This window comes from Ixodes scapularis, unplaced genomic scaffold, assembly GCF_016920785.2.
Source record: "Ixodes scapularis isolate PalLabHiFi unplaced genomic scaffold, ASM1692078v2 PGA_scaffold2__306_contigs__length_199485367, whole genome shotgun sequence".
Lineage (NCBI taxonomy): Eukaryota > Metazoa > Arthropoda > Arachnida > Ixodida > Ixodidae > Ixodes > Ixodes scapularis.
This window is the reverse complement of record NW_024609857.1, coordinates 167,245,511-167,267,623: the sequence shown is the minus strand read 5'-3', so window position 1 is coordinate 167,267,623 and position 22,113 is coordinate 167,245,511. Positions and strand designations below refer to the sequence as shown.

Genomic DNA, 22,113 nt, shown 5'->3' with positions numbered 1-22,113 from the left:
GCCATCGTATACGACTGTGATATCTTTGGTGAATCCAGGATCAGTACATTTGTACAGCTCTTTCACAATGGTGGCAGCCCTGGAGAAAGCTTTAGTGACAGCAGCTTCTGACGCCCTTCGGAAATGCTTCTTCTGGTGTTCTTGATACGTCTTCTGGTGTAAGCCACCATGTGAAACGGACATTGCTGCCCAAAAGTCGTTCATTCCAGTAGGGCCTCTGCCAATTGCCTTCGTGGCCAGCATCGAACAGAGATTCACCTCAAATGCTCGAGATTCTTCATGACGTGGAGATGACCACGCGCTTGCAATATCTCCGCAAACTGGGCAACTTAGCACCAACTTCACAGCTAGAACAAGCTTCGTCGACTGTTGCAGTCAGTCCAGGTTTGCCACACTGGTGACACAATGTGTGAACGAGCAAGTTGTTAATGGCCGCAATTTCAATAAGCGTGAATTCCAGGGCTGTTTGCGGCATGCTGGGTCACTTTTGAGATGTCAGCCTTAGCTTTCTTTCTGTTGCAGAAACAGACGCAAGTTCTTGATGACGCTCCGCGATCGTTTTAGACAACGCCTGCGCTTCCTCGATCGTCACATAGCGAAGCACAATGTGAGCACTCACCGTACAACATCCAGCACTCGAGGTAGAAAGAAGTTCAGTGGCGTCCTGGGTCACCGGTGATGCCGCAAGAGACGACTCAGACATCATTTCTGATTCGTCCGAAGGGTTTGGTTTCTTTCTGCCGCGATTCCAGGCCTTGCGTTTGCGTTCGCCGAAACATTGTTTCGTTTTCCGCTTCTGTGAGAACGAGCGTCCCATTGCGACGAGGAAATGTCCAAAGGAAAACAAGCTGAAAACTGTTGCTTTCAAGCCAATATTCACAAGGCGAAACAGATGCGCACTTTTTGGCGCGAACAAAGACCAACGGAAGAGTGGCTTCGCGCGCGTAGCAGACGACACGCCGCTCTCCCGGCGGCGGTTGCTAGGGGCAACCACGGAGCCAGCCAATGACGAAACTCGCCGCGCGTGACGTGGCGACGGGGGCCAATCGGACGCCGCTCTTTTTGTTTCTGGGCGCTTGAAGTTTTGTTTTTTACGTGTTTGCTTTACGTGGGAGACGAGAGCCGGACGCGGGAAACGGGTGGATGGCGAAATGCTCTTTCATTTGGTACCAAGATGGCCGCGCTCGGTTTTGTCGTCGCGGAGTTATGGGGGTGCGAAAAACACTCGTTTTTCAACGTTTTTAGTAGATATTGTGCTACCTGAGCTGCTGTTAGTAATTAATTAGGCCATTTAGAGATAGTTTTCAGCGGAAAAGCTTTGCGATCGCGAGAAAAAAGGCACGTGGAAGTGAAATATCAAACTTTCTAAAAAACGACTTTTTGACATTTTTCGCAAACTGAAACCCGCGTCCCCCCTTAATTTGTTTGTACGACTACTTTGGGATCGTACCTGATGTAACAGATTTAAAATGCCACTGGCCCGTCATTGTGCTGGAATTTCTCAGTATAGACCGGAAAATAAGGAGACAAGTGTTGTTTCCGTGTCAGTCAATTCCCTCTGCAATTAATCGGACTAAACACGTTTTAAAAATAACCTTTTTATTTTTATTTTTTTTGCTGTTTTTATAGTGGCATTATTGGAAAATTTTGGTATTTCAATGGTGTTTCAGATAAAAAGGAACCCTCAAGCGCGAAATATGGGAACACACTAGGAGACTAGGAGTGGAAATGTGTGGACATCGTGGAAGCATTTTTTGAGGCGCACGTAGGGTTCAAGACGTGGGTACGGAGGCTGTAGGATACTTGCGGGCCGTGTCCCAGAGAGTTGCAGGCCGCCTGTACGAGACCCCCGCTCTAGCTCGCTATGGTGTATTTTTCCAGCATGCGGCATAGCGGTGGCCTTTAAAGGGGCTGCAGAATTGGCTGTGTTGTCGTGGAAGCCAATCGAATACTTTCTAGCGGGCCGGAAAAACGCATTATTCCGAATCAAGAATAGTGTGTGTGCGGACGTTGGTTTTATGTGGACGAGAGGGGGATTTTTCGATCTGTGCTTCTGTCATTCTTGCTGCTGACTCATTGCGTTCTGTGCTGCCTACGTACGGAGACATCCGTTCAGATACGCGCCCATTAAAAAGGGGTTACAATTGTGAATTTTTGCCATAGTTCGTACGAGGCCGTCGTACACTCGCAAGAAAAAAAGGGGAAGGAGGTTAGCGGGTGATTCTGTGGTCCATTAGTTGATCCAACGACGCCGTTCCAGGCGAGCCCATCCACCCAGGCCCGCCCGTTGCTCTGCACTGCACTGGGTTGCGAGTAAAGCTTCTAAGGGTGGCCAAAGCAGTGATGTGATTGCTGCGCCAATTGCGCCAAACTGCGCCAAGGGGCTAACCCTGCTACATCGTGCTACATTTTGCCAAAATGTAGGTAATCTGCGCCAAGCCTGCGCCAAAGGAGCAATTTCGGTCGCCTTTCAAAACCGAAACTAAACTGAGAACCGTAGTAGCGCATGCGTCAGCTAGGTGGCATAAGCGGCTGCCCGACACAAAGTACCCTGCATCAATCGTCCATCCGGTCTTGCATGTTTTTTCCCGCCGTACTAACCTCCTTGCCGCCGTCTCGCGATTCGGCCCTCATGCCCAACATTGCCCGTGCCCTTGTCCCTGTCGTCTCAAAAATCTCGTCTCACGTCTTTTTAAAAAAATTTTCAACGATCAACGTGTGCGGACGCCCCAACGCTAGTGTGCCAGGTGCCAGCCATGCTGTGAAACAAAACTATGTTTTTGGGCGGCAAGAGTTAATTTGTGAGCTGAAACGCTCGCGCGACCACAGTCACCGTGGTCGCGCGACGTCGGGTGTTGCCGTCCCCACGTCGCTGCAGATATGGCGCCTTCTAAACTTGTTCATCGACGTTCCTGGCCTTCTTTAAAGGGACAATGAAGGCAATATCGCACATCTTTTTGGCGATTGAACTGGGTTCCAGGCACGTCTCATGTCACGCTGCCCAAATTTCAGCCGAAACCGGCGCTTCTATGCCGCGCAAATCAATTAAACAGTCGCGGTAATAATCGTACCGGGATCGACTGGAGCGACGCCCCGAGAGTTGCGGGAGAAGCCAAGAGTCCAAGTCCAAGTCACGTGATCGATTTGGGGCCAAGAAGCGCGACGTCACAAGAGACGCGTCAGCGATTGGTCGAAACGAGAAACGTGCCCTCAATCACGTTTTGGTTCGCGATTTTAAGGAATACTGTTCCAATTTCCACTTGAATAACCATGAAAAGTATAAATCAGACCGAAAATGATTACTAAACCGTAAATAAAGCAGCATAATTGTTTTTTGCTTTGCTACGCTGGACGCGAAGCGGGCAACGAACAACTATGAGCAAACAAAATAAAATAAAAAAGAACACGGTACTGGAAGGATTCTGCAAAATTGTAGCTGTAGATGGCTGTACCAACGGTCGACTGAAGACCAGTATTCGTTCGGGCGACGCTAGTTTTGTGTTCTTTGACGACGAAAAGAGGACGTCCGCAGAGAAACCGGATCCCGGAACGGCCGGATCGCTGCCGCTTTCCCCTCCGCGTCTCCCCCGCGTCCGTCCTTCGGCATGCGGGCCGCTGGTTGCCGGCTGGGCGGTCTCCGTCGGGTGATGGCAGAGGCCGCCACACACGTACTCCCATTCCGTTGGTGTTCGGTCACTGAACGGAAACTCGAACTCGCTCGCGAAAGCGGCATTGCCATAGATGTTGACAGATTCGGCGAAACGACCGCCCCACCGCGCTGCTATAACCCACCGTGGTAACCAGAGTCTCAATCTCCTAAATGCTACCGATACCGACTATTCACATCTGACGTCACTCCCTACGTCACCTCCGTTTTCGGAGGCCCAGAAACGAGAATGGAGATTGTTCAGTTTCGGTTTCTTTACTTCTTTCGTAGGCACAAAATTATGCGTCACAAATGTCTACAAAAAATTGGGCAGCATGCTATGTTCCCAAGAAGCATAAAAACACCATTTAAAAAAATTAAATAAAATCGTCTTCATTGTCCCTTTAAATCATACTCTACTACAAAAAAAAGCTTCTAACTCAAAGACTGCTTGTCAAAATATTGATTACCTAGGTTTCTCTTGGTGGACTTCCTTTCGAGAGGGAGCCCGGTACGTGAAAATGTGCCGCGAAAGAAAGTTGGTGAAGAGAAGTGAGCTAAAGCAAAGAAAGCAATCTGTTCACGTTGAACCCGCACATCGCACTTGTTTGTCTCAAGTTTGGTCGTTGCACAAAGCGTTCCAAGAACTTTTTGACCCTGGCTCGCAATGTCATGCATTGATGCACTCGGGTTCTTGTTTTCTGTGTGTTTAGCTTGTACATTGCCTGCCGGCCTGGCAAGCCCAAGCCGCTCGACTGCTTTCTTTTTCTTTTTTTTTTTTTGTATGCTGGACAGTTACATTTTGCACACTATTTTGGGAACCAGTTGGCGACGGAGGGGAGTGGCAGTGTTTTGGTTTCGATTGAACAGCCGTTGTCTCTGCTCGCGCAACGGAGCACGTGCCACTGCAAGCCTGCTGAAGTTGCCCTCACGTGCATGTGAACATGACTGCATGACAGAGGCGCCAGCCGGGACGCTTGCAACTCATTGTTTTGCGTGTGCTTACTTTTGACGAAAATCTGGCACATCGGGAACCAGCAAAACGGTGGCAAGCGTTGTTTTCGGAATTGCTCGGCAACGCCTACGGCACTGTACACTTGTGGGATGTCTCAGCACTAAAAACACTGGCAGCGAGTTCCGTCACAACACGTCACATCAGAACAGAACACAACAAGTACATTCGTAATATTTTTGTTTTTCTAAGAATGTGTGCTCCAAAAGCCAGTTTTGCTGCTCCGAAACACTGTTTGGACTGCTCCAAAAGCCACTTTTGCTGCTCCAAAACACTGTTTTGGCTGCTCCAAAAGGTGCTCCAAAATGGCTTAAGCCAATCACATCACTTGCAAAGGGTATGAAGATGTCGGGGCAGAAGGGTGGCCCATGTGTTTCCAACAAGGAGAATAACGGACGCTCATGTGCAGCTACCTGAATGCCCTGGACCGCATCTCCCAGGCGAGCTACACGCCCACGCAGCAGGACGTCCTCAGGACGCGGGTCAAGACGACCGGCATCGTCGAGACCCACTTTGTCTTCAAGGAGCTACACTTCAAGTGAGTCTCGCTACGGGACTTTGTCACCTTCAAGATCCTGTGGCATCGCCTTCTGGGCGACTCGAGTCTGCCGGATTGGGTACGCGGAGCTGGCAGGGAGAACGGCCCTTTCCTCTGACCGACTTCTCGGCTAAGAGGGCGGTCGTCCAACCCCTGCCAGCTTGGGTCGTAGCGGAGCGTGGTGCGACCTCTCGGGGTCCTGCGGCAGCTGGGGTAGAAAGAATGTGGCAAATGGGCAGCGTCAGTGGTCAGAGAGACGGGAAAAAAATCAAACGATAGGTTAGGCGTCAACTTTGTTTATTTTTATACGACAAGTGACGTCTGTGTTCCTGCATGAATTAAAGCCAGAAAAACGCCATATACAAAGCTCGCAATTGATGTTCTCCTTCATTTATGCGGCAGTAAAGTCGCATTAGGACCACTGATGTGTTGTATGCCTCGCCGTTCTGAAGCGAACGAAATGGTTCCTCCAGACGATTATGTTAACCGCCTGCCCGTCCCGGCAGGATGTTTGACGTGGGCGGCCAGCGCTCCGAGCGCAAGAAGTGGATCCACTGCTTCGAGGGCGTCACGGCCATCATCTTCTGCGTGGCGCTGAGCGGCTACGACCTTGTCCTGGCCGAAGACGAGGAGATGGTGAGGCCCCGCCCTTCGCCCCTTTTCCAGGCCAATAGCGCTTTTGGGATGATGACAAGCAACTCTGCCAATGGAGTGTGTCACATTGCCTCTTGAAGCCGAGGAGAACTACCGTACTCGGTGGCAGGTTGACCTTCTTTAAATGTGGGACTTCAGTAGGTTGACCACCCGTCCCGCCACTTCAGGAACTCTCCCGCATCGAGGGCTTGTGTATCGCGTCCCGCAGTATATACCAAAATTCTCAAAATGTTCCGCATTTCACACTCTCGTAAAATTCGGAATTTACTCGATGGCGCCGCGGAATGACTGGGAAGCACGGAGGTCTCTGGTAATCCTGTAAATCGCGATGGTAAACCATTTTCTATCCCAGCATTGCGGGAAGCAACCTTTGTTCTTGCGGGAGAACAGACACGCCGTTGTCCCTCCCCCCAAGGTGGAGCTACTGCGAGAGAAAATTGCTAGCCAAACGCCAAAATTAAATTAGCGTAATTACCATATTTGCACGAATATAACGCGACCACAAATATAACGCACGGGCAGGATTTTATGCCCTCAAAAAGAAAAAAAAAATATTATTACTATTATAACGCGAACCGAAGCCGCGTAAATTTCTCGCACTCGGGGGGCATAGCAGAAGTAAAAAGTCAATGGAAATAGAAGAAATATCAGTTTATGTTTTGACCAGGGTGTCGAACCGGAACTGAACCGGTATTTTTTCCGGAACTGAACCCAAACCCGAACCTTTATATTGTTATCGCGATGAACCCGAACGGGAACTGAACCAGAAAAAAAATAATGGTTACCGGCTCATGTCAAAACGGTTCGGCCACGCGCTGTTGACAATGAATGTGCTGTCAATGCCATTTGTTTTTTAAGTGCCGTCAGCTGACACATACCTCGCTTACATATTTTTCTTCTCCACTCAGTCTTAGGAATATAAACGCTGCATCCATGAATCTTGACAAACGCTGCATCCACGAATCTTGACATAGGAACCAGTATTGCGCTGGTCGCGGTTTGCACGGAAAAAAAAAGAATTGGAAGGCTGTGCAAAAAAAAAAAGATTGCGTCACGGGATTTCATTTTTCTACAATCTCGTAAATCCTAAATGCTGCTGTGAGCTCATTTCATAACACGTTTCTAGAACGCGCGACTTCTTGAAGCTTGCTTCTATCGGAATGAGAAAAGAAAAGGCTGTGAAGTTTGATAGTAATGCATCCGGTTTCGTATAGGCACTTAGAAGCTAACATATTTGTGAGACAGCGAACTCTTCTAGTTTAATATTTATCCTATCACGTCCTTCTGGCGTTGCGTTCGGTGAAGTGTTTTTCATATTCCGTATCTTGTTTAATGAAAACTTCTTTAAGGGTCTAATGTGAGTTACCGAAGGCTAGTTCAAATAAAGAAAGCTGTATTTTCTCCCCACTGTTCCTTCAATTGCTTACACGCCGAGGTGGCGGGATAGTTAGCGAGTTCTACTTGTAAGTGGGTTTGTAAGGAGGTCGCGGATTTTACATCTACTGCGCCGGACCCAATTAGATGAAGTCCGAATGTGTAAACGTTGGTGAGGTAACCTTTGAGTGCACATAAAGAAACCATTCCTGGTAGAAATCCCTGAGCCTTACACTACGATGTATCCCGTTTTGTATGTGCTGATTTCAGATGTTTTATTTGTAATTTATTTTGATGTTGCAATTTGTCATTTATAATTTCCGAACCGGTTCGTGAACCGGTTCAGCGCCCCGAACCAGTTCGCGGATCGAATTAATCGAACCGGAACTGAACCGGAACAAAATTAATTTACCTGAACCGTAACCGAACCCGTATTTTTTTCGGTTCGACACCCTGGTTTTGACTGCGCTCATCCTCACTGCTCAGGTCCTTCCGTTTACAATCCACTTGGCAAGCAGCACAGCACCTGCTTGTCTGGTAGTTCCTTTTTCTTCCGTGCGAGCTCCTCCTCGGCAGCCCACAATCCAAACAAGGCACCAAGCAGAAGCACCAACACACCAACACCAGACCACTCTGGAGCAGAAACTAAACAATGCGCAGGCAGAAAAGAATACTGCTGAATCCGATACACGATCACACTTCTCTTTCTGGTCCCTCTGCACAAAACAAATGCCTCGTGGTGCACGATTGCGTAAACGCGGTTGGTGGGCTTGGCTTGTGTTGACTTGACTTGGCCCGGCTTGGCTTGGCTTGGCTCGAATTGGCCAGTGCCCGCATTCCCGCATGGCGCACGCCGAGTTTCTGCTGCGTGCGCGCGTTGTACGAACACAAAAGCGATAAAAATGTTTTTTTATGTTTTCTATTTGCCCCTTCACATGGCCCAATAGCGAGTAAATGCCCTCCCACACCCCCACTTCTTTTCCCACCCGATCTCATGCATTGGGCAGGAGGGATGGCTTTCTCCTCTGGCTTTATCCAGACTCGCGCGCCTCGTGGCTGAACTCGATTCCGAATATAACGCGAGGTGCGTTTTGGAGCACGTAATTTAAAAAAAAAAACTTGCGTTACATTCGTGCAAATATGGTATTTTAAAAGCAGACTGCGTCGAGGGTTGCTGCAAAATACTTTTTTATTGAAGATGGCCACACAAGGCAAAAAGCCTGCAACTCACAATGGTCGAAACAACACAAACGTAGGGTTCTAAATTTGCGCTAGAGCATGTGGGTAAAAGTAAGCATCCGTAAGAAGGAAACAGTAAGCCGAAAAAGATTTACTGTTCTTTCCTTTTGATGCATTATGTTCCGCTGCAGCAAATTTTGATGTTTTCAATTAGGCATATTTATTTAAACATTTGACATTAAACTTAAAAATGAAAAGGATATTCCATTGGGGGGGAAAGCTATTTGAGTTTAGTTGCCGCGTTACAGTTTGCTGGTGTACAATTGCCTTGAGCCACATTCCGTGGTATGCGTGTGAATAAATTTCCTTAGATATATTTTCTTTTTTCCTTGCCATAGTATACTGGCCTTCTCTACCGGTAAGCGTGTGTCGGTAGCAGGAACCCTAGGCTCCACACTTCTTTTTTCCGGGGCAGCCGCCATGTTCAGTGTTGACATAGCTGAGTTTGGGAAGCAAATCACTTTATTTGCCCATTGGAAGGCCCTAGAACTGAAGGGGTTTGTGCCAAGAATATGCTTTTTCTCTGGTATGTATGCTTACCAACTACGTCATGTTTCAATGTGGCAACCGTCGCACGAGAGCGGTCTATAAACATGGTCAAAGAATGTCGACGTATGCGGTGGAACCCCTATATTGCGTTCCCAGTTTATGCATTGTAGCACATTTTACGGCAATTCGGCACTGGACTGGCCAACTCCCCATAGAAACAATGCACCATCAAACCTTCATAACGAAGTCTGCGGGACCGACGAAAGTGTTTTCAATACAGGTAACGCAGTTGAGCGTGAAAAATTGTTTGCGCAAAGCCAAATTCGTGCTATCACATAGCGATGTGCCTGTACAACGTTTGTGGGGTTTTAGGGAACGGTATAGCATTAGTTATATATTTGGGGTCAACTTTCTGTGGCAATAAAGAGGAAGCTAGAAGCAGGGGACGAATCAGGGGCCAAAGCTAACGGCTCCGTATTATTGCGCCCGGTAGTTCCCGACTCTTTTGGTTTGGTTTTGGCATGACAGACACGGATTTGCTACAGTTCATCTCTTTGTCTGAGGATCACGATTGCCAAGCATGCACGCAAGCATAACCGCATTTCCACATACAAGCCAATACTTTAAACGAAGCACTCCGACCAGCGAGGTAAATTATACCGTGGTCGATCTGGCCATCTCCATTTTTCTCGAGACTGGCGCGGATGTGCGGCGTCGATTTAAGGGGGGACACTATCCAGAAAAAACAATTTCTGCAAAAAAACATTCATTTTGAAAATGTCACATTTACATCCACAAACATCTAGAGGGTATTCCCAGAAAGTTTCATTAGATTGTACTGTATAGTTAATTTTTATAAATTATTTTCAGTCCACCAATGCTAAAGAAAAGGTAGAGGTTGGAGCACTTTGAATGCGTTTTTCTCCGTTCCACTGTCTGGCATAAATTTCACTTTAGGAAAACTATCGTTTTGTTATCACATAACTTGGATTCATTTTTATGAGTTTTTCTGGGGTGAAATTTAAAGGGGAAGATAACTATGAGCTTGTATTTTTTATTTTTGTCATTTTCATGCTCAAAAACAAAAATTTTGGACAAAGGATGGAAATCTAAGAAACTGTATTTGTGTTTATATGACTTTTTTGTCATGAAAGGTGGTATAACATAGAAATATAGCTCCATAGTTATCTGCTCTGAACTGTCCTAATGCAATATAACATATGAAAACAACAAATTTAAAAGTAATTTCAAAACTATAGTTTTCCTACGCAGGCACGCCCACTTTCATCTTTGAACGTTTGCAGTTTTTTTTGTACTTCACCCAGGTTAACAAAATTTGGCAGAAATGTTCTCAACATCAGCAGAAACAAGCCCTGTAAATATAATTTAAATCAGATAAGTGGTTCAAAAATTTACTTTTTCGGGTGATGTCCCCCCTTAAGAAATGCTGTTCATTTCACCAGTGCTGCGGTTTCGAAATTGCTGGTACGTAAACTCTTCAGGTGCTAAAAAGCCAGTGCCAGCGCGCTGAAATAGGAGCATGCACACGTTACGGCGCAAAGCCGAATCTTGTTTAGTTGAGTTACCGCTGCCCCTGGGGGGAAGGGGGGGGGTCGGTCGGTCAGTCAGTGGCACACCACCGCTGGCACGGCAAAAGCTTAACCGAGGTATCCTGGGCTCAATCCCTGCCTTTTACGCCGGTGAGCTCACTAACCAACCTATGTATGGAAACAATGGAGAGTCCCAGTTTGTGCTGTTTCTCTTGTGCACACTCATTGCACGCCACTTGCTTGGTTAGTTTTGACAATTTTTGAATGCCAAACTTCGCAAAAATTCTACAGGGCAAACTAGGAGTTTGTCGAAGGCACCGAAGATACGCCGTACCAGTGATGACGCACGCAAGAAAGGCGCCATGTTAGTTTTGCGGGGAACTAGAAAATCTGCGGTGCACTTAAACCAAGAAAAGCCGAAGGAGCTTAAAAAGAAATGCTCCAAGTTCGGCATATCCTGACTAATATTTATAGTAACATTTTGAAATATAAGCTAAAAAGAACAATTTTATATTTCTTAATTGGTTCAGTTAAACCAGGGTGTCTAGCGACGGAAAAAACAGGGTATTTTTGGGGAAATTGTAATTACTGGGAAAAATCTAGGAATTGTCAGGGATATTATCAAAAAGCGAGCCCAGTCAGAGAAAATCAGTCAGAAAGGCCATCGAGTGCCCTGAGCAAAGACTTGAGGACTTAGGGGCAGAAAAATAGGCAATAAATTCTGCTTAGAGCAGAGCATGTGCTCTGATCACCCAATGTAGAGTGTGCTACCTGATGCAAAGGGAACAGCCGGCAAATCCAGTCCAAGCTTTCGATTGGATTGGGTTGAGGGTACGAAACTAGGCTAGATCCAGTTAGAGGTGCTAGATCTAGTAACAAATGGGAAAGCCACAGACCCCAATCCAATCGAAGCCTTAAGCCAAAAGTATCCAAAAGTGTGCATCTGGCTGCCATGCTGCCGTTCAGTTATTGATGTGTGTGGTTGAGCGTCGTGCTGTCATCGTGCTTCCGGAAGTGGCCTCTTCACTGATGATGTCGGCGGCAAGAAAGTGCTCGTTTAATCCGGACTGTATGCACTGGAATATTTCGGAATATGCAAATTGGATTAAGCCCGTCCAAAATTATCCTCACAGTGCTCAATGCCTTGTGTTGTAATGGTCTTATGTATTTAACTGCCTATACAGTGGTCAGGGAATTTCACCTGAAATTGTCAGGGAAAACCTGGAAAACCCTTCTCTTTGTCATCAAGCGCTTGCGTGCCTAGTTTCCTTTTGCACTCGTGGTGGTGGTCCTGTTGCGCTTGTCTAGTTTCATTGGCTCCTAGGGGTGGGTCTGTGTCTTGCGCTAAACAGCTTCGCTGGTCATGCAATGGAATGCAATGCAGTGGAATGGCTCACGATTTTTTATGAATTCCGGGCGGCAGGAGGTTGGGCGATAACTCGGGATATTACGGTAGTCACTGCCATTTCTGATAACTCCCCAACTTGGGAGATAGCGCGAAATGAAATCGAAGCTGTAGTTCTCGGCCATCCACAAGATGGCGAAATGTGTTCCTGCGCACGAAAATGAAATTTGGGCAGCCCGCGAAATCCGTCGATTCCGAGCAATCGATAGCTAATGGGCATGGTACCGAATGAGTTAAAGTGGGAGCCTTCCTTTCTTGCGTTACCACAATCGCCAACTGTCGTCATTTTTGAGTGGACAAAAGTGGAAATGTGCAGCCCGAACCTTGTCTTTTTCTCGGGGTGCATTTTGTGCGAGGTCTTGTTAGGTGGTTGTTTTGGGAGTGTACAAGTAGTGGATGCCCTGTTGCAGAACCGCATGATTGAGAGCATGAAGCTGTTTGATTCCATCTGCAACAACAAGTGGTTTGTGGAGACCTCCATCATCCTCTTCCTCAACAAGAAGGACCTGTTCGAGGAGAAGATTGTCCGGTCGCCCCTCACCATCTGCTTTCCAGAGTACCCGGGTGAGTCTCCCTCTGCCAACACTCTTCCCCTTTCTTGCTCCAGTGGGACGACGACCTTGACTCCAGGGCCTCAAACTGCTAACTCCCTTTCGCAGAAAAAAAAGGTTTTGTGCGCGAAAAGCTTTTTAAAAACTTGGCTCTGCTTTTTTAAAAAAAAAAAACTTTAACGTCGCCGTGGCAAATGCTACGATTCATGTGTTGATCATCTAATTGTTACACCCCTTGCACCCGTCAATTGGAAATAAATTGCGACAAAATGAGTGCAATCAGGCAAATGTTTCTGATATCTCCGGCACAAGTGAACCAAGCGGCAGAAAAAAATGTTTTAAGAAAATTATGAAACAATACAAGGCTGCAGCCTAGCCTCTTACCGTGCGATTTTGCCATAAAAGTTATTGTAGGTGTTCAAAAGAGACATTTATAAGAGGAAACACTGCAAAAGTGACTTAGATTCAATAACAAGAAAGATTTGGTTCCAGCGTAACTTCTGTCATTAAAAATCGGGGAGTTTCTCATGGGAAAAACAAATGAAAATAGACTGGCCATTATAAAATGATTGGACTGTTTAAAATACACTCTAATGCACTTTGCAGAGGACAGCATAAAAAGTGATCTGAAATTTGTTTTTTTATTTTATTTTGCAGTAACAAAACAAAAACGGATAATATTGTTTATTATGTATAGCTAAAAGAGGGGGTGAAGAATTAGGTTTTTGGCGATATGTAATCGAGAGGTAAAAAATGCAAAATTGAACAATGGAACAATTAGTACCGTATTTACTCGAATGTAACGCGACCATGATTGTAACGCGAGGGGTGACTTTTTACAGCGCAAAAAAAAAAAAGAAAAAGAATGTGAATGTAACGCGAGTTAGTGAGGGGAAAAAAGTACCTTAAAAAGTACTACAACGTGGTCCGCGGAAGCCTTTTCGGCCGGGTTCACACTTGAAGAGCACTTCACGCTGGAGCCTCCACCCACGGATAGTCGATTCTGTCACATCTACCCGTCGAGCCGCAGCAGAGTTTCCGATTTCCCCCGCCATCATAATTGCACTTCTTTTAAAGCGGGCGTCGTACTGAGCTCGTCGCGTCGCCATTCGCTCGAGTCCAGTCGCAGAAGCACGTAGCAGCAGCTCACAAAACACGGGCCACATGGGTATGCTAACCCTAACAGAAAGAGAAAGCGTTGTGAAGGTAACCCGTAACCCTAACATGGGTGCAACGAGTCGCAAACAAAAGTAGGATTGGATTGGCTGTTTCCAGCGTGTATATGTTGCCAGCACAAGATTGAAAGATCGCGAGATTTGTCCTAGCCATTTTAAAGAGCCAGTGCTGCGACACCGCCGAGGCAAATTTTGAGGCGTTTCGATTATAACGAGAACCCCCAAATTAAAAAGAGGAAATTAAAAAAAAAAAAAAAAAAACTTGCGTTACTTTTGAGTAAATATGATATCAGCACTATGGGCTTCTTACACCTGAGCTCACTTCCAGTTAGACTCGAAATCGAAAACAGCATTGTCGTCTGTCATCGGTGCATTGACACAATGTTGGAGGCATTCGGCGTCTTATTGCGGCAGCAGTAGCCGTAAAGCCATAAAATTGCTGAATAGTAGTACAGAAAAAAGGCGTCGTCTGGTAATCGTTTGCAGTGACTGACAAGAAAATGAGTGCCGCTAGTTATACGCTAAATAATTGAGGGGCATTGTGCAAAATTTGTCGGGACTGTAGATGGTCCTCCAACTTTTTAGCTGGCGCACAAATAGTTTCGTCCGCTTTACTTGTCCCTGGTTAGTCGCAAAGAGGTTTCTCATCTGACACCAAGTGCAGTCCAAAAAATTAAACCTCTAGTTTGCAGTAAGATTTTCGTCAAGATTGGGCCGGCATATCGGTTGAGCCATTTGTGACGCCGCCGAACCGATTGCTTGAGCGTTGCCTTCACCTGGTTCCTAATGATTGCCGGAATTCTAAAAAGAACAATACTGCTGGCCGTAGCACCATTTTGTTGTTGACTTTTACGGCTAAAAAAATTAAGTATGGCACAACCGTCCTTTTAAACCTCGAGTGAGCGGACAAACTACGGCGCAAACACGGCCTCAAAGCGCACAAAATGTAGCGTGACAGCGACGAATGCCGCCAACATGGATTCCGGCGGGTTCCTTTAAGATTTCCAAAGTAGCATTGCACCGTGGTCTCGTGCAAGAACCCTATACATGGCTTGCACCGACGTCGCTTGGTAAGACATGGTGGGGGAGGGGGCGGATGGACGTCGAGCCATGTCTAACCACGAGGGTGGGCGTTTGTGTCCATCCTTCGTGTTTAGCTTTCGTAGATTCAGTAGCTACGTCAACACGCTCATCGAAATCATCTTAGTATGAATGGTCCCCTGACCTTTGCCGGTTGTGAAATTTCGGTACACGGTCGCCTAGGCTTTAATTCTTTCCGACTGTGCATGTCTTCATGGGAAAGGTCTTTTTTTTTATATATTATTCTTTTGCACGAAAGCACACTTTTTGGTTAAAAACGTGAAAACGGCCATATTTGGGATGTTCCTAATTGAAGAGTTTGTATAAAAATGCCACTTGATGGGTCGGGATTGAACTGTTCTAAAACCTATTTTCACCAAACTTCTCGCAGTCATTATGCATTTTCAAAACGCTAAGAGAAAAGAGCTATTAGTGAGGGTCAAATTAGCGAGAGAACACAGCACACGCTGGACGGAGGAAGATGACTCCAGGGGCCCTTCTCTGGGCACTTGGCAAAAAAGCCGGCGAGAAATCCGATGGCTACGATTGGCCGACGTCAAGTGCGGTGTTGGCGAATCACGGCGGCCAGATTTCTTGCCGACTTTCTCGCCAAGTGTCCAGATTAGGGCCCCAGATGTTGCTTTGACACCGGTGGTGGGCTGCCCTTTCCCGCGAGTGTTTGGCGCAGGCCAACCAATGGCCCGATCTGCGCAGGGAGCAACACGTACGAAGAGGCGGCGGCCTACATCCAGATGAAGTTTGAGTCCCTCAACAAGCGCCGGGACACCAAGGAGATCTACACGCACTTCACGTGTGCCACGGACACCAACAACATCCAGTTTGTGTTTGACGCCGTCACCGACGTCATCATCAAGAACAACCTGAAGGACTGCGGCCTGTTCTGAGCGAGGATGTGCCGCACCCCCTTGGCTCTTCTTGGGACCGTGTTTTCTCGCCCTTTTGCTTTGTGCGGTTGTTACGACGAGCATTCCTCTTTCGCGTCTATTTATTCCTCTCGTTTTTCTTTCCTTTGACAGTTGTCCGGAGAAATGTCCTCGCTCGAGAATTGTTTCTGTCTCCACGTCATTTCCATTGTTTTGCCGACTCGATCCGTTTCCACTACGCTTTAGGTTATTGAGGTTTCTAGCAGGGCCGAGGAAGGACAATGTGGGGAAAACTCGTTTGGGTTTGGGCCCTTGGGAAGGGACATTCCCTGAGAGCGACCCGGAAGTGGGGGGCTGGAGCCTGCCCCTTACCCGCCTTTGGGGTCGCCTGGCCAGTCGGTTGTTTGGCTCGTTTCCCGTGCACCAGTGCCTTCTAGGACAAACCCACTCTAGCCTGGTGGCGGTAGCGACCTCTCTGGCAATCTGCGCAAAACGTGGGCTCATTCTGCCTTGTCTCTTGGAGAGGCGAGGCCTCTTTCCTTTCTTTGGTTACGAGCTGTCCCCGTGGTCATTGTGTGTGCCGGAAGGAATGTCCTTCCACCCGGCAGGGTTGAGAGGTGCGCCGAGACAGGCCCGTCTCCGTTTCGGGCGGGTGGGGGAAAATATGGTCCCAAGGGTTAAGGTAACAGTATTTCCCGTTTTTCGAATTGAGGGATAAATAGCCTTGCAAATTTACCCAACCCAGGAATCAAATTATGGTTTGGAGTGGCATATTGTTTTGTAACAAAAAGAAGTAGGGAGGGTCACTTGAACATTTTCAGTGCAGAAGTGTCTTAAGCAGGAGGTCCTCAATTGTTGTCATCCCAGACTCCTCCTGAAGGTTCTCGAGACGGCGTTGCATTTCGATGAGTCGTCTGCTTGGGAGAAGCGCCGGTCCCGGGCCATCTTAATGGTTACGGTCAATTTCTTTGTGCATAGGGATTTGATGACCTTCCACACTGGTGAATAGCTCGAGGCTAGGACCCACTATGCTTCCAAACCTCCTATTTTATACCTCAAACCAGCGTGTCCAAGTGCATCCCCATTTCTTTTCACCGTGAAGTAGACGAAGCAGTTGCATCGCTTCGAACAAGAATGCGATTACTGCGTAGTTCACGAGGTTAATACCTCCCATTTCTAAATCGGTTTCGCACAAAATAGTTTTCCGGGCCGTTTTTCTTTTTCCATTTTTTGCTTGTCTCGGGCACGCCTGGCATTTGTGTCGAGCTTGGCTATGCAGTAGCGGCGGCATATTTTTGTCCTATTTGCTTTCCCGAAGTGAGCGCAAAGCCGGCAAAAGGAAAGTGCCTTTCCGAGCACCTTCCTTTTGCAGCTGGGCAGGTCTTGGCAATCGAGTTGCAGCCAGTAAGAATACCAATGTCCCGGCAGACGTAACCTTGTTCTGTCTGCTTGCACTGCTTCCAATGCCCTGCCTGGTAGTTTGGCGCTTTCACAGATTGTCGTATTGTTAACGTCATTTTGGACGCATCCGTCGCTTTCGGGAGTTTTGCTTACGCTCAAGACTACTTCTGCCTCGCTTCCCGGCCCGGCATTCCTAGCCGGCTACGTGACGCCACGCGGAAACATAAATCTTGCGTGCCAACTTGACTACCAAGCAACCGAGCACGACCAACACAGATGCGGGACAATGGGGGTTTGTCTCCGCGCCGGGGCGCGTTGTCGAGCCTCTTTTCCCAGGTGTCTTCGGAAAGCCCAGGTTCCCCATGTGCCATAACTAGCTAGGGTATGTTCACCTCTTGGATGCCCACATTCACAGGGCACCAAACGGTTGTGTAAAAGGTTTCCGGGCCTCGCCAGCTGGTTCCCACTTCTCTCGTAGGACGACGCAAGGTCCTGTTTCAGGTGGCAAAAGAATGCCGTGTTTTGCGTGTTTGCACTTCCCAGCCGGCTGGAGCTGCTTCCAACCAGCTGGGAAGCGCCTCTGCACATGCGTGGAAACGACGTGCGTCTCGTTCGTGTTGCGCCCGCCCCCCCTGGCGAGGCGTTCCTTGCCGCGTGTTACAAGGGACGCCTTGCCGACCTTCCAATGCTCAAGGTCTTCTTTTTCTCCACCACGGCACTCTGTGCACTTCCTCCAGTCGTGTAAACTATTTTCGTACAAACCGCAAAGTCCCTGCCACTCCCATCCTGAAGTCAGTCTGGTTTAGAAAAAGGCGGCTCGTCGAGTCGCCCGACGACGAACTGCCGGTTGTTTAGCAATCCACCCGCGACGTGCGGGGCCTTTGGAGTGTGCCGCCATGCGGGCACTTGTGCGGCACATTGCAATTTTTGTATCTATAGGACTAGAATGTGAACAATGGTTGCCAGTTGTACCTCCTCCCGTGCAGATGCACGACTCACGTTTCCAGCTTCACAATCTTTCCGCCTCGGTGTCTTTGAGATTGTGCCAGTGTTTTCTTTTTGTATATTGTGTTTGGTGGCCTTCTTGCTGTTGTCACAAATAGTTTTCAGGTATGTGCGTTAGACTGCTTTTGCATTTAGTCGGTACCTCCTTGCCACGGGGACGTGGTTCTGACCTCCTTGGTACGTAGACCTCTACTCTAATGTCTGTGTGGTTGCATTTTTTTTCTCGTACAACTTGGGTACCCAACAATGCAGGGCTTTGATGACTGCCTTCTTTTACGCTTCTGTGACGGAGGTATTTCTAAGACCTTTGCGAGCTCATGCCCATAGCCTTTGTTGCGTACTTGACATAAGGCGTGATGGAGCGAGCATGTTTCTGAACATCTTGTTGGTCGCCTTCCTAGAGTTGTTTTTGCTCTTCTTTTCCCCAGAATTCATAACATTTTTCTCCCGTCTTTTTTGTGTAGATGCAAGAAGAAAACTTTGCCAAACATTTGTGCATTTTTTTTACATTACTGCATCTGCTTTTGAAGAAGTGTGAGGATGAGCAGTCAGAATATTTACTTTTAGATGTAAGGAACTGCTGCCGGATCTATTGAAAGTATTGCAGTCTTGCTCTTGTTGCAGCATGTGTGTGCATGGGATGGTTTTTATGTGTTACACATACACCCATGAGAATGTTACCCTGTATAAAATACACATACACACATAGACACCTATGTATATGTATACATGAATGTATTCACAAACCTCAAGCAAAATGAAATGGTGGTTCTTCTAAAGTGTCCAATCTCTGCCTACTTGCATGGGGTGAAAAAGAACAATGGTGTGATCTGAAATCAAGCATGCGTGCCTGAGTGGCTGTTTTAATTTTCCTAAAAGAAATAATGGGAGTTTTCATCGGGTGTGGCTCTGTGGTCCAAGTTTTAATTTTGACCAGAAAAATATGTTTTGGAAGCATAAGCGCAAATAATAACGATACATAATAGTCCTTATTGGCTCAGGAGAGCCAGTGCACCGCTGAAAGGCCGGTACCATAGAGGCCTGCAGTGCCGCGTCTAATGATGGTGATTATGCGATGATATGCAAGATGAAGCAAACGGCCAGCTTGGTTGATTCCTTGTTTAATGTTAATGTTTGAATGCATTTTTGAAGCTTAATGTTTGTATGCATTTTTCTCAGTTCCACTTTTTGCTGCAAATTTCATACGAAGGAATCTTGTTTGAAGCAGTGATGTGATTGCTGCGCCAAACTGCGCCAAGGGGCTAACACTGATACATCCTGCTACATTTTGCCGAAAAATGGGTAATCTGCGCCAAGGCTGCGCCAAAGGACCAATTTCGGTCGCCTTTCAAAACCGAAACTAAACTGAATACCGTAATTGAGCATGTCTGAGCTAGCTGGCGCAAGTGGCCGCCCGACACAAAGTGCTTTGCATCAATCGTCCATCCGGTCTTGCATGGTTTTTCTCGCCGTTTCTCGTTTTGTGCCCTAGTCGTCTCGTGGGTCTCGTCTTGCGTCTTTAAAATTTTTACAACGATAGATGCAAGCGCTGATGCAACCGTGTGCTAACGCTTCGACGCTAGCGTGCCGGGTACAGCCATGCCTTAGGGAGGCACTCACTTGATCAAATGACGTTTTAGCGAATGCCCACGTTTCACGGAATGACAGCGAATTGTCGGACGCCGCAAAGCGGCGTTTTGGGGTGGGACAAGTGGGTTCACAGTTTTGCAATGAGCCGCCGCAGGCCGTCGCCGCAAAGCGTCGTAAGCGCAGCGCGCGGCGCTTTGCAACGCGCGCTGCGCTTACGATTCGCTCAATTATTGCTCTCCGCTAAAACGTCATTCGCTCATGTGATATGGACTCAAAGCAATGGTTGTCGGAAAACTATATTTGGTCCCTGCCTACCAGTCACCGTGGTTGCATGACGTCGGGTGTTGCCGTGCCCACGTCGCTGCGGATATGGCGCTTTCTAAACTGAAACGTAAGGACCTCCGCAAGGTCATCAACATCCTGTTATTGTTTAAATTATGCTACTACAAAAATCCTTCTTTAACTCAGACTGCTGCGTCGAAGTATTGATTACCTAGGTTTCTCTCAATGGGCTTTCTTTCGAGAGGGACCCGGGTACGTAAAAAAATCTGCCGCAAAAGAAAGTTGGTGAGGAGAAGTGAGCTAAAGCAAGGAAGGCAATGTCTGCACGCTGAACCCGCACAGCGCGTTTGTTTGTCTCTAGTTCAGTCGTTGCACAAAGCGCTCCAACTTTTTGACCCTGGCTCGCCATGTCTTGCATCGACGCGCTCAGGCTCTTTTTTTTTTTTTCGGTGTGTTTAGCTTGTATCTCGTCTGCAGGCCTGGCAAGCACGCGCTGCTGGACAGTTACATTGGGAACCAGTTGGCGAGGGAGCGGAGTGGCATGGTTTCGGTTTCGATTGAACAGCCGTCTCCGCTCGCGCGACGAAGCACATGCGACTGCAAGCTGCCGAAGTTGCCCTCACGTGCATGCGAACATTATTGCACGAGAGAGGCACCAGCCGGGTCGCTTGCAATCCATTGCTTTACGTTTGCTTATTTTAACGAAAATCTGGCACGTCGGGAACAGTAAAATGTTGGCAAGCGGTTTTACGGAATTGCTTGGCAACGCCTGCAGCGGGATGTCTCAATGTCTCTTTGGAGGCATTGAAATTGGACATTCATTACTTGTCGAAGGCAAAGCGAGGCTTGCAGCAGCCTTGCAGAAAGTTTCGAAAAGCGAAACGAAAAGCACCCGCTAGTCGTAATGCAACTTTTTCTTGTGTACTGTTCCGCTTTGCACTGCAGTAGTTAGGTGTTTGATCAGTTGGAGACTGCTTCGCTTCATTATATTATATAACTAGTAAAACCAACCGGCGGACTATAGCCCCGAGAGCGAACACAAGCGTCGCTGCGGTCGCCGCGCCCTGATTGGGTGAGGCGTACCGTGACGTCAGGGGGAGTACTCCGCTCCGCGACCTCGCATCGGCTCGCTTCCCAGCACCGGTTTCCTGGTTTGGCGTTGTGTGCCGCAAGCTCTTCGAAGCGCTGGACTTCGTTTACCCGGTGTACAAAACGTTGAGTTAGGCTGATATTGACGTGCTTCCGTACATTTTATAAGCCTGCTTGTCCCTTTTACCTTGAAAATTGGGTTACAAATCCCGAAAGCTATCGGCGGAGGCAATTCCGCCGATGAACCTCACCGCCCGTCCACACGACACAAGGCAATTTAGCGAAGGATCGGTGGAGCGTTGGCGCAAGTGTTTCGGACGCTGGAATTCTGTTCCTTGCATGTTCATGATTTAGGAGAATACTACATCCCGCCTTGCAGGCATTTGAAATTGCATTCATATCAAGGGCCTTTGGGTGGTCGGCAAATTAGCTCGGGACTCCGACTTTGCGCTGCCGCTCTGCATACGCTGGTTCGCAGATGTTTTAAAGGCCCTGTGTCTGATCATCTTTGAAGTGCTCATAGAACAGGGTTGCTTTACATAAATGTAGCTTCTTCGTAAATTAATTACATAGTTTATACACGTATGCAGGCATATTTCATAGAAGATGCACAATTATTGGAATTTAGTTCGTATGGTAGCAGCAAAAACGGCCGAATTACCCGCAGTTGCCTGTATGATATGTATTGAACTGCCCAAAATATGCACAGCAAATGTGCCGCAATTTGGAATGTTTATACTTTTTCCTGACACTTTTATTCCAGCTTTGGTTATTCGGAAAATACACCGTTTAGTCTGAATTGTCATTTCCAATTAAAAGAGACACTGCTGCAGGTCTCCAAAAGCTTCCTCAGCCTCCAAACTCCCTACAGCTGTACTATCTGACAACAGATGAAAACAGGAGTAAAAGCAAGCATTCGAACGCCTGTCCAGTGGTAGTTGCATTAGTAGCACAAAATGTGGAACCCGTGAAGGGCGACATTCTGCGTGAGAAAAGGTTCTGGTATTTTAGCTCCAGGAAAATTCGGTTTAAGTAAAATCTCAATTTTAGGGCTTAACGAACTAATAACGAGGGTTGATATAGACAAGTCAACAAGACAAGACAAGATTGAGGGTTGATATAAACAGGTCCACAGATATCACCCGTGTA

The 22,113-nt window shown here is 47.4% G+C and overlaps 1 protein-coding gene across 1 annotated transcript in view; it reads left to right on the top strand.

The window, feature by feature from the left end:
- Nucleotides 1-18,782, top strand: part of LOC8034422 (guanine nucleotide-binding protein G(i) subunit alpha) — a 70,702-nt gene extending 51,920 nt beyond the window's left edge. The window contains exons 5-8 of the mRNA XM_029972539.4: nt 5,068-5,196; nt 5,703-5,832; nt 12,318-12,471; nt 15,428-18,782. Coding sequence (XP_029828399.1) covers nt 5,068-5,196; nt 5,703-5,832; nt 12,318-12,471; nt 15,428-15,618 — 604 coding nt within the window. The 3' untranslated portion in view covers nt 15,619-18,782. The remainder of the gene's footprint in view (nt 1-5,067; nt 5,197-5,702; nt 5,833-12,317; nt 12,472-15,427) is intronic.
- The last annotated feature ends 3,331 nt before the right edge of the window (nt 18,783-22,113 follow it).